Source organism: Plecotus auritus (assembly GCF_963455305.1).
Source record: "Plecotus auritus genome assembly, chromosome: 4".
Taxonomy (NCBI): Eukaryota; Metazoa; Chordata; class Mammalia; order Chiroptera; family Vespertilionidae; genus Plecotus; species Plecotus auritus.
In genome coordinates, this window is record NC_137775.1 from 178,691,689 (window position 1) to 178,704,807 (window position 13,119).

The following is a 13,119-nucleotide window of genomic DNA, read 5'->3' on the forward strand; positions in this document are numbered from 1 at the left end:
GAAGATTCCACATTCCGTTAGATTTTACATCCTATATAATAAAAGGCTAATATGCAAATAGACTGAACGGGGGAACGACCGGTCGCTATGATGCGCACTGACCACCAGAGGGCAGACGCTCAACACAGGAGTTGCCCTCTGATGGTCAGTGTGCTCCCATAGGGGGAGCACCGCTCAGCCAGAAGCCCTGAGCTGGCCTCATGGCTGGCGAGCGCAGCAGTGGTGGCGGGAGCCTCTCCTGCCTCTGCGGCAGCGCTAAGGATGTCCAACTGATATCTCCCAGACTGTGGACTGCAAGAGGGCACAGGCCTAGCTGAGGGACCCCCCCCCCCCCGAGTGCACGAATATCATGCACCAAGCCTCCCAGTGCACGAATTCGTGCACCTTGAAAGGAACTGTGGGCCACAACGCTGTGGTGGGCATAGGGGCGGGTCTTGGCCCATCCTCTGTGCCCCTGCCAGGCCCCTCCCACCACGGCCCCCGGTCCCCTGTCTTCCAGCAGCCCTGCTCCCACTGCCGCCGCTCCCACACGCTGACGGTGCCATCCCCACTCGCACCCACTGGTGGTGTGGAGCGATTGGGGCCGGCACAAACATCAGGTGTGAGCATCAGCGGGTGCGAGCGGCGGCTTCTGCCCCCATCACACCTCAGGAGCAGGGGGAGGTGGAGAAGCCTTCAGGGGCAATCAGGGCTGGCAGCCACTGCTTGCACCCACTGACGACACCAAGCAATCGGGGCCGGGTGTCAGCAGCGGGTCCAAGCAGCGGCTCTGGCACCTGCAGCTAGTGCGAGCAGGGCTGGTGCCAGCAGCAGGTGTGAGCTCCCAGCAGGACCACAGTACATGGGAGCAAAGAATTTTCAGTAACCACCAGAGGCTCAACCCTGATGACAGCAACCAGCACCCCGCCTTGGTCTGGGCCCCCCCACCCCCGCTCACCTGTTCCACCATCCCACCACGGCCAATGCTCGCCATGTTCCGTGTGTGCCCCCTGGTGGTCAGTGCACGTCATAGCGACCGGTTCGGTTGTTCTGCTGTTCGGTCTATTTGCATATTAGGATTTTATATATATAGATTATTCTATTTTATTGTTAGTTATTGTTAATCCCTTACTGTGCCTAATTTATCAATTAAACTTTATCATATGTATGCATATGAAAAAACATAGTGTATATAGGGTTCAAACTATCCACAGTTTCAGGCATTCACTGGGGCTCTTGGAACAAATCCATCATGGAAAATAGAGAACTACCATACTCAAGTATTTCATAGTAAATATCATGACTTTAAGCATCAGGCTGACTACACTGGCTCAACTCAATGTCTACAGAAAATATCTCACAGAAGTCCCCAAAATACCTTCTAGCTTTAGACATTGGTAGGATAATGGCAGTTTAAACTTCATATTAACCAGTGATTTTTTTTCTCTTTTTTTTCAATCCTCACCTGAGGACATGTTTTCCATTGGCTTGAGAGAGAGAGAGAGAGAGAGAGAGAGAGAGAGAGAGAACATTGCAGTACTGGGTTGCCTTCTGTATACACCCAACTGGGGATCGAACCCATCACCCTTCAGTGTACAGGAAGATGCACCAATCAACTGAGCCACTCTGGCCAGGGCAACCACTGATTCTTTATAACACTCTATACCAGTGGTCGGCAAACTGCGGCTCGTGAGCCACATGCGGCTCTTTGGCCCCTTGAGTGTGGCTCTTCCACAAAATACCACAGCCTGGGCGAGTCTATTTTGAAGAAGTGGCATTAGAAGAAGTTTAAGTTTTAAAAATTTGGCTCTCAAAAGAAATTTCAGTCGTTGTACTGTTGATATTTGGCTCTGTTGACTAATGAGTTTGCCGACCACTACTCTCTACATCTGGCAGGGAAAGGATGAGGATATTTACATTTGAAGAAAAGCTTTTTTTAAAATAACAAACTACTTTGCTTATTTTAGAATATTCCTGTTTTATTACCCTCAGTAACAGAAAGAATGGAAGACTGGGTGATGACGATGCATTGACATTTATTTTAGAGCCAGAAAAGACCCAAAGCAGCCACTGTCTTCTTCTTGCCCTCTGCCAACATACTGGAAAAAAATCACATGATTGGATAATAGTCTCAAGCCAAACATTTTTATATGTATTCTAGTAAATGAATATATTCTTGTGTTTAGTATTTTCTCAACTATGTCTTTGCTTTATCCTTTTCAATTATACTTTTCTGTTACTGAAAGCTTCCTGTACTTTCCTGTTACAGGATTATAGCTGGACGGACATCCGCTGCCCCTTTGAAAAACGAAGAGATGCAGCATGCGTGTTTTGGGACAACGTTGTATACATTTTGGGTGGCTCTCAGCTTTTCCCCATAAAACGAATGGACTGCTATAATGTGGTGAAGGATAGCTGGTATTCCAAACTGGGCCCCCCAACACCTAGAGACAGCCTCGCTGCCTGTGCCGCAGAGGGCAAAATTTATACATCTGGAGGTTCTGAAGTCGGTAAGGACTTTCTCAGTGTTTTTGTTTGGGGCATGTGTTTTAAAGCCAAGAACCTTGGCTTTCATATTTAAATAAACAGTTGGTGTTATTTATCCAGATATTTTTTGACATAATTTAAATCCTATATGTTATATTTTAGAGCCCATTTCCCTGAAGGCTTACCTTATTCCTTTATAAATCAGTATTTTAAAAGAGCTTCAACTTCTTAGATTATGTCCATTTTTTAAAAAAATGTTCAGTTTTTAAAAAATGTGTTATTAATTTTTAGAGAGAGAGGAAGGGAGAGGGATAGAGAGATAAATATTGATGAGAGAGGAACATCATCGATTGGCTGCCTCCTGCACACCCCCTACTGGGGATGGAGCCCACAACCCAGGCATGTACCCTGACAGGGAATCAAACTGGAGGACCTTTTGGTTCCTGGGTCAATGCTCAACCACTGAAACATACAACAGTACCTTGATAATATACTCAAGAGTGGACCAGCATGACTTCAGGGCTTACCACACAACCACCGAGAGAAGTCAGGAAGAGTAGTATTGTTAGTGGTGCAGTGGCTATTATAGAATACTAGAGGCCCAGTGCACGGATTTGTGCACCAGTGGGGTCCCTCAGCCTGGCCTGCGGGATCGGGCCGAGACCGGCTCTCTGACATCCCCTGAGGGGCCCAGATTATGAGAGGGTGCAGGCCAGGCCGAGGGACCCCACCGGTGCATGATCGGGGCCAGGGAGGGATCTAGGAGGTTGGCAGGCCGGGGAGGGACTGCGGGAGGGCTCCAGGGTGTGTCCAGCCTGTCTCACTCAGTCCCGATTGGCTGGACCCCAGCAGCAAGCTAACCTACCAGTCGGAGTGTCTGCCCCCTGGTCAGTGCACCTCATAATGAGCAGTTGAGTGGCCTTAGCATTATCATTACATATTACGCTTTGATTGGTTGAACCACAGACTGGACGACTGGACACTTAGCATATTAGGCTTTTCTTATATAGGACTAGTGGCTCGAGTGCACAAAATTCGTGCATGGGGAGGTGGTGGAGGGGAGTTCCCTCAGCTCAGCCTGCACCCTCTCCAATTGGGGACCCCTTGGGGGATGTGGTATCGGGCCTAAACCGGCAGTCGGACATCCCTCTCGCAATCTGGGACTGCTGGCTCCTAACCACTCGCCTGCCTGCCTGATCGCCCCTAAATGCCTCTGCCTGCCTGCCTGATCGCCCCTAACTGCCCTCCCCTGCTGGCCTGATCTCGCCCCCAACTGCCCTCCCCCGCCGACCTGGTTGCCCCCAACTGCCCTCCCCTGCCTGCCTGATCTTGCCCCCAAGTGCTCTCCCCTGCCAGCCTGATCGTCCCTAATGGCCTCTGCCTTGGCCCCCACCACCATGGCTTTGTCTGGAAGGAAGTCTGACGTCCGGAAGATGACTGGTCAACCCAGTCTAATTAGCATATTACCCTTTTAGTAGTATAGGTAGATTAAATAGGATAGGATTGCTTAAATGGGGGGAGGGAGAGCCTTTTTCATTATGAGGAGATGCTCTTGGCAGACAAAAATACATAATCCCTGTATCTGGACTGATAGCCAGCCATATACACTATACTGCCAAACTAGTCATTAAAAAAATTGAACTGCTTTCTTATACCTTACACCAAACAGCTGTTGCCCTTAAAACCCCTCCTCAGCCCCCACCTTAGGTTCTGCCTTCGCAGTTCACCCAGATTAGGTTCTGATTGGTTGGTTTCTATGCCAGTCATCGTCAAAAGCTCCGCCTCCTAGGCAGCCATTGGCTCCTCGCACTTCACCCAGATTTGGTTCTGCTTGGTCAGTTTCTATGCCAGTCAGCATCTCCGGGCCTATCAACAGGCCTGATCAGAGAGGCAGGGCTGATCAGCAGCCCCGGTGGAGGCGCGGCTGCTGCCCAGGCTGGGAGAGAAAGCAGGCAAGTGCTGATCAACAGCTGCCACGGAGGCTACGGATCAGACCCTGCTTCTCTCTCCCGGCCTCTCTCTGGGCCTGATCCGCAGCCCCCATGGCAGTCAGTGCTGGGTTGCTTTGCCCGCAGCGGCAGCAGTGCTGGGTCGCCACGCCAACCCAGCCCTGACTGCAGGACTGACTTCCAGTCAGTCGAGCCTTCGGTCATTTTGGATGTTACGGACCCTGGCTCTTTATATATATAGATTATATGGTAAGCCTCAGAATATTATCAGATAGTTTTCATATTTTAAGGTATGGGTTTACCACCTGTAAATAGGTTGCTTTCCCCCTCTATATAAACATTTCAAGTTTGGATAATTCCCATCATGCATCACTGGGCTGGAGGACATCCATAAAATTCCTTATTTTCTTTTGAAATCAAACCAAATCTTTTTTCTAAAGTATAATTACAATATATAAGTCTCTCCACAGATCCTTCTGTGAATATTTTCCAAGGTCTGTACCAACTATCCCTACATTGTGTTGCCATTGTTGAGTCTAGAAAAGACTCTATAACCCTAAATTCTTTCTTCCAGTAACTGACTCCCTCTACAGTCAGCTCGCTCCAAGCCTACACACACACTCCATCAAGCCTGATGGGGCCTTCTTCTTTTCCAGGAAACTCAGCTCTGTATTTGTTTGAGTGTTATGACACGAGAACTGAGAGCTGGCACACAAAGCCCAGCATGCTGACCCAGCGCTGCAGCCATGGGATGGTGGAAGCCAATGGCCTAATCTATGTTTGCGGTGGAAGTTTGGGGAACAATGTTTCTGGCCGAGTGTTGAATTCCTGTGAAGTTTATGATCCTGCCACAGAAACGTATGTATGGATTTAAAACTCTGTTTCACAGTATTGTATTTGTAAGCTCAGTGAAAAATGTGTCAGAAAGAGCCCAGCGGAAGAATTTAGCTCTTATATTAAGAATGTACACACAGTTTTAAGTGTTTAAATTCCTTCCTCTGCACCTTAAGAAATGGCTTCAGTTACACCCTGTGGCAGCCCCTCTCTTTCTCTTCCTCCTTGTAGGCAATAAATGTCTATGAATGAGACAAGTCTGACTGCTTGATCAAACTCGAAATAACTTCCTTTTAGAGGTCAGCAAATGTAGGGGAGGAGGGGGAAAATTAGGATCAGTATTAAATTTGCCTTTAATTAAGAAATATTGTATGTTTAATTAGAAATAGTAATAAATTATAACCCTACACATAAGGCCTTTTGTGAGTTTGTGCTTATGAAAGTATGTTTGGATTTATGTTTATTAAACAAAATTATTCTTAAATCAACTGGGAAGTAAGTAACTACTTTTTAAAAAGCAAAATGCTAAAGAAATAAATGATTAGCCAATTTTTCTGATCTTGTAATTAATGATGAAACCATTGAATGTAGCCAAAGGAAATGTGCTAATTATTTAGTATCAAGGGTGGTGATAAGTACAATGATATGAAACTAGTGAGGAAATGAACACAGATGATATCCCAGTGATACTCAAAAATATCCCAAGAACTTCAATAAGAAAACTCACCTGCTTTTTGAAAGGATTATTCTTCCTTTACCCGGAACAAGATATTGGGTAAATATGTTCAACTTAAATGTTATGCCAAAGAGCTGCACCAACTCTCTTGTGCTCAAGTTTTATAGTTAGGAAATATTGCCAGACTACAAAACATAGAAGTCTTCCACTCCAACTGCTGCTTTTTTTTTTTTTTTTTAATTAAGAGTAACAATTTAATTAAAACTAGAGGCCCAGTGCACAGATTCATGTGCCAGTGGGGTCCCTTGGCCTGGCCTGTAGGGATCAGGCTGAAACCGGCTCTCCGAAATCCCCCGAGGGGTCCCAGATTGCGAGAGGGCACAGGCCAGGCTGAGGGGCCTCTAGTATGCATATAAGATCTTTGGTTAATCTCTTCCCACCCTCTCCCCTTCCCTCTGAGATTCATCAATCTGTTCCATGTTTCCATGCCTGTGGTTTCCACTCCTGCGTTGAGCATCTGCCCCCTGGTGGTCAGTGCGCGTCATAGCTATCGGTCGGATGGTTGAACAGTAGGCTGGTCGCTTAGGCTTTTATATATATATAGATATGACCAGTCATGTGCATTTATTTATTTACACTTCCCTCCTGCTTTTAAAGGGTTTAAAGAAGCATAATCAGTAATTCCTTTCCAAAGCAAAAATGCAGTTACAATAGTTTTTTTACTCATATTTTGCTCATCTGGTTACCAATGTTAGAAATAGAATTGAGCGCACTGTATCTTGAAATTTGTCTTTTGCCTAGTGTTGAGACTAGGCAATCTCATGAAATCATCCAGATTTATTACTCCTTTCAAAATGCACCTTTGTACTTGCCAGAGCACACTGGCTTATCCTCATCTTATTGTCCACCAATTCAATTATCTATCTACCCCTTCTTGCTCCACACCACAGGGGTGTATACCAGCTGTCCTCCCTCCTAGGTCAGTCTCTACTTACCTCCCATAAGCCCTGTGTTCAAAAATGTTGCAGCATACTAACTGGAAAACTAGCCTCATTCATCCTGCTGCCTAATTCTTGTTTCATTTCTAACAAATCTCTTAAAGTAGGACCCATACCATATAAACTCCAGGCTTCTAAATTTGTTCAGGCAGTATCAATGTAAATCAATATATTCTTGTTCATATTAGCAGAGAAAACATTAAAGTAATTCTGCAACCTCAATATTTTTTTAAAAAACTAGGTGACTCTATTCAGTTTAGGGAATATTTTAAAACTTATACAACTTAGCATTTATATATATATATATATATATATATATATATATATATATATATATATATTGATCTTGTATATTAAATTTGAATTCTTTGTATCCTCTTCAATGCCTTTAAATTTTCTTAAGTGAAAAAAGAGTGTGACTATAATTATCCAACTCTCAAAATGAAAATTAAGTTATATATTACTAAGATTTTCTTTCTAATATGTGATCTATCCATCCATGATTTTTAAGAATTTTTTTCCCAGTTTTGACAATTTTCTTAAGTATTTTGTAACTTGAATGTGTTTAATTGGAAGGTCAGAATAAAACCTCTGCGGTCAGAATTTTAAGAAAAGTGTTTTAATGGAACTTCCTTAATTCTAAACTTTCAGGAAACTTATCCTATATAATAAAACCCTAATATGCAAATTGACTGAACAGCAGAACAACTGGTCGTTATGATGCACACTGACCACCAAGGGGCAGCTCCTGCATTGAGATTCTGCCCTCCGAGAGGGAGGCAACTGACGACAGCGATTGAGGGGGCAAGTGCCTCTCCAGTCACCTCCCGCAAACCAGCAGTCAGACATCCCCCAAGGGCGCAGGCCAGGCTGAGGGATCCCCCACCTGCCCCCTTGCTCCACGCCCCCGCCCACCACACCCCCCCCCCCCCCCGTGCACAAATTTCATGCACAAGGGCCTCTAGTATATACATAAAAACATGCTCTTTATACCATGGATATATTTGAAGAAGAGAGAGCTATATATATTGAATTTTTCCAAGTCAAATACTGTGTTGATTGCACTTGGATAGCTCACTCTATAAAGCTCACTGCATGGAGAGCAGTGGAGGCCTGGTGCTGGCTTTCCCACTTCCAAGATACGTGCTGGTCTTTTCACCCGGACGGGCATGTGTGTTTTATCCTGAAAAGCAGGAGCAGCGTTGCCAACTTCACCTTACAGAGTACTCTGAAAATGAGAGTGGTGACTGCCAAACCATTTTTTTAAAATAAATATAAGGCAACAAATAAGTTACTACTATTTCATAGTTAATCATTATGCCTTAATTATGTTTTTAAAAGTTACATTTATTACACTGTTTAAAAGAAGAAATAGAAATAACCATACTAGAGAGTTAACGCTTATGCCAATTTTTTTCTTTTGTTGTTGTTTGGAGTACTTTGGTTATTAGCTATTATGAACACAACCCTGTGTGCCAGTGCCACCTTCACAAAACAAATGTTAATTGTATATATGAGAGTATATGCAAAAGAAGGGACTGAATCTCAGAAAAAAATAGCTAACCACATTCTCTATGATGTGTATGAATATGATGCTGTTACCTGGAAACTAGTGTCCTTCAGCACTTGTATCCGCATTTATTTCTCAATCTCGGTATTTGTTGTAGTGGCTGTGAACACAGCAACATACTAATAAGTTATCAAACTTCAGAAAGATAGCACTTTTGTTACTAGGGCTGGCTAAAGTACTTAGTATAAATTTGAAGATGAACATGTGAATAGTAATTGATACTACTAATTTGCTGATGCTAGAGGCCCATAATAAGTTTGTTTTACTTATTCATATATAAAAATTAAAACCACATGTGACAGTGTTTGTGCTTTATAGACTCTTATGTACCTTTCCCTTGTTTTTTGTTATCATTTTACAAGTTATTGTGAACTACAGGAAATGGATTTCTTCCAAAGACATGTTAACAGTCTCAGATATGTTCTATATGTCATATCCTATCAGAGTTGAAGGGAATAAAATCTATATTTACCCACCTATAAATAAATTACTCAAAACCACTGTAAAGCTTTTGTTTTCTAGTCTTCCAGATGTGTGTGTGTATGTATGTGTGCGTGCGCATGTGACTGGTGAGCACTTAGTTGGGATAACAGATCTTTCTTATAAATTAATATTGTCTGTGAACAGTACACTAAAAACGTCCTTTTATTTTTTCAGATGGACTGAGCTGTGTCCAATGATTGAGGCAAGGAAGAATCATGGACTGGTGTTTGTAAAAGATAAGATATTTGCTGTGGGTGGTCAGAATGGCTTAGGTGTGTGGTGTTAATTCACTGTTCAACTTTCCCAATAATTTGATGATACTTCCTTATCTTAAATTATGGAAACATTTCTTAAAATCAAGATACAAGGGTTTATCCCATACATCATTATACTTATTTTTATGGTTTATAGTTTATAGAGCCCTAACCGGTTTTGGCTCAGTGGATAGAGCGTCGGCCTGCGGACTCAAGGGTCCCAGGTTCGATTCCAGTCAAGGGCATGTACCTTGGTTGCGGGCACATCCCCAGTCATGCAGGAGGCAGCTGATCGATGTTTCTAACTCTCTGACCCTCTCCCTTTCTCTCTGTAAAAAAATCAATAAAATATATTAATATATATATAATATATATATAGTTTATAGAAACATTGGAGTACATTCAACATCCTTTTCCATGAAATGTGGGTAATGGCCATCAGTCATTGTAACAGTCCCAGATGGCTTCTATACATTTCTAAATATTCTCTGGGGTATGGTATCACTAGTTTTAAGAACTATTGAGCCCTAACCGGTTTTGGCTCAGTGGATAGAGCGTCGGCCTGTGGACTCAAGGGTCCCAGGTTCGATTCCGGTCAAGGGCATGTACCTTGGTTGTGGGCATATCCTCAGTAGGAGGTGTGCAGGAGGCAGCTGATCGATGTTTCTCTCTCATCGATGTTTCTAGTTCTCTATCCCTCTCCCTTCCTCTCTGTAAAGAATCAATAAAATATATTTTTTTTTAAAAAAGAACTATTGAATAACAGAAATATTTGAACTTCTAAAAAACTTTTAAAACTTTTAAAATACAGGTTTTAGGACTTGTATCCAGGCTCTGAATGGCAAACTTTCCTAACATTTTTAAACATTGCATGAAAATATTAGTATTACTATTTTATTAAATGAGTCAGTTTGACCTTTTTTATTTTTTTAAGATTTTTAATTGATTTTTAGAGATCAAGGAAGAAAGAGGGGGAGAGAGTGACACATCGATTGGCGGCTGCTCCTTAGATGCCCCCTTGAGCCCCCAACCCGAGCATGTGCCCTGACTGGGAATCAAACTGGCAACCTTTTTTTTTATTTTAATATATTTTTATTGATTTCAGAGAGGAAGAGAGAGGGAAAGATAGAAACATCAATGATGAGAATCATTGATTGGCTGCCTCCTGCACGCCCCCTACTGGGGATCGAGCCTGCAACCCAGGCATGTGCCCTTGATCAGACTTGAACCCAGGGGCCCTTCAGTCCCAAGTAACCACTGAGCCAAACCGGCTAGGGCTAGCAACCTTTTTGGTTGGACAATGCCCAACCAACTGAGCCATACTGGCCAGAGCTTTATTTTCTTAAATAATGTACTAAAATCTTAAATAATTGCTTTAAATAATGCAGACTCTGGACTGAATCTATAGATTACTCCACAAACCTCATTTTAGTCAGCACCTTTAAGCATTACTTAAATGTAACAATAAAATAACTTTCCCTTCTCTTATCTCTATTCATTGCTATTTTCCATAAACTGCTGAAAGATAAATAGTACAAGGACAAAGTGGGACATTGAGTAATTAGAATTAAAGTTAATCAGAAGGAAAATCCACAGATTGGTTTACTTTTTATTTTAATTTTGCATAATTATTTATGATTCTAAAATGACAAAAATTAAATGTCTGTTGTGTTAAGGTAAGAATAGATGTGTGGGCATTATAAGATTCTTATACCTTTTCTGCATACTTGAACATTATCATAATAAAATGTTAGAAAAACGAAAAGAAATATTACTTTAAGAGATCTTAGAATCGTTTATGTACGTTCACGTTGTTTTATTCTTTTGAAGGTGGTCTGGACAATGTGGAATATTACGATATTAAATTAAATGAATGGAAGATGGTCTCACCGATGCCATGGAAGGGTGTAACAGTGAAGTGTGCAGCAGTTGGCTCTATAGTTTATGTCTTGGCTGGTTTTCAAGGTGTGGGTCGATTAGGACACATCCTTGAATATAATACTGAAACAGATAAATGGTTTGCCAACTCCAAAGTTCGAGCTTTTCCAGTAACAAGTTGTTTAATTTGTGTTGTTGATACTTGTGGAGCAAATGAAGAAACCCTTGAAACATGAAAAATGAGTGGACTTCAAGATTTATTGGAGACTCAAAAACATGGCCACCAATACTTTGTTCCAAGAGTTGGTTACAAAGTTTTAGTTGGGTGGGTTTTGGGTTTTGTTTTGTTTTTGTGTGTGTGTTTGTTTGTTTGTTTGTTTGTTTGTTTGTTTTTTTAAGGAAGTTTCAAGTAAAGAAAGATCCCTATAAAATCAGAGTTCCTTATTTAATTCAAAGACCACATTTTAGCTGTCCACGTAATCATGAACATATCTAGCAAGAAAACTTGAAAAATACTAAGCATTTGGTGAAAATATGGATTTTTCTTAAATGAATTTCGCATTTGTAACTATGACTATGACAGAGTGGGAGATTGGCTCATCGGTGAACAGTCTCATCTTAGCTCTAGATTCTATTTTCATACATCACAGAAGTGCTATGTAGTTAGGCTGTTTGTTTCAGTTCAGTCAAGAACTAAAAAATAGTATGGAGCAGCTTAGTCTCCCATAGTTTTGCTTGTCTTCATTTGTTCCATTTAGTGCCAAATGTGTTCCATTTTTAAAAGCAAGGCAGAGTGTGTCGAGGCATGTGCATACTCTCTCTCAAACTTCATAATTGCATTTTGGGACTTAAAAATGTACCAAACTCCTGATGAAATATATTTAATCCAATTAAATATATGCCATCTTTTAAACAGAAATGTCAAGCTTAGCACCCATTATTAATTTGTCACTGTTTTACCCAGGGCTTAAAAAGTGATTGTCTCTTTAGTCCTCACTTCAAATAAAATCCAATTATAATAGGAATGATTGACTAGCCAAAAATAAAGCTATTTATAGAAAATTTTTAGGTCACTAGAATAGTACTGATAATTATACAGTATCAGTGTTGATTTTGAACTTCTAATGGATTAAAAGGTACATGATTTCTTTACCTTAGCAAGATACATCAGAGATATTTGATCCCATTGTATCTAAAAGTTTTGTAATAATTTGAATTGCATATTTGTCATCTCTTATTAATTGCTTTTGTGAGGTCAACAGGTCTTTTACAAACCCATCTACTCATTTCTACCTACTAATGTTTTGCCCGTTTACATTATGATATGTATGGAATGAGCTATATAAAGCTGTCACCATCAATGTTTTTATCTGGTAATATTAAATATTTTTTAACTTAAAACAGACTGCTAAGTTCTATTCATTCTTTATTTTAGATGTGTTGATGTTTTTTTTTTTTAATTTGTCAAGTAGTGTTCCTATTTTAATTTTGTTTTCTCTATATGGGAGTTGTATAATCTTAAACACTAAAAATGTTTAAATGGAAACGGAACTGTAAAAAGCATTATGATATGTTTCTGTTTACATAGGGTTTTTTATGTACATAATAGCTTTATTAAGATATAATGTACATATCAAACAATTCACCATTTAAAGTGTACCATTCAATGGTCTTTAATATATTCGGAGTTGTGCAGCTGTCACCACAATTTTGAAACACTTTCATCACCAAAAAAGAAACCCCATACTCATTAGCAGTTACTCACCATTTTCCCCATGTCTCATTTTACTATGGCTCCTGCAACAAATTTCTACAAACTTGGTGGCTTAAAACAACAGAAATGTACTCTTTTTTAAAAAATATATATATTTTATTGATTTTTTTTTTTTTTTTTTTTTTTTTTTTACAGAGAGGAAGGGTGAGGGAGAGTCAGAAACATCGATGAGAGAGAAACATCCATCAGCTGCCTCCTGCACACCCCCTACTGGGGATGTGCCCGCAACCAAGGTAC

General features: G+C 41.1%; 1 protein-coding gene across 5 annotated transcripts in view; it reads left to right on the forward strand.

Moving 5' to 3' along the window:
* KLHL7 (kelch like family member 7) overlaps positions 1-12,837 on the forward strand; it is a 53,477-nt gene extending 40,640 nt beyond the window's left edge. For 3 of the 5 annotated variants that reach the window (XM_080666850.1, XM_080666849.1, XM_080666851.1), the window contains exons 8-11: positions 2,249-2,489; positions 5,072-5,273; positions 9,151-9,248; positions 11,061-12,831. In XM_080666850.1, the coding sequence (XP_080522976.1) occupies positions 2,249-2,489; positions 5,072-5,273; positions 9,151-9,248; positions 11,061-11,344 (825 nt within the window). In that variant the 3' untranslated portion in view covers positions 11,345-12,831. Of the gene's footprint in view, positions 1-2,248; positions 2,490-5,071; positions 5,274-9,150; positions 9,249-11,060 lie in introns of all 5 variants that reach the window. The other 2 variants (XM_080666848.1, XM_080666852.1) reach the window with 2 other exon arrangements.
* The last annotated feature ends 282 nt before the right edge of the window (positions 12,838-13,119 follow it).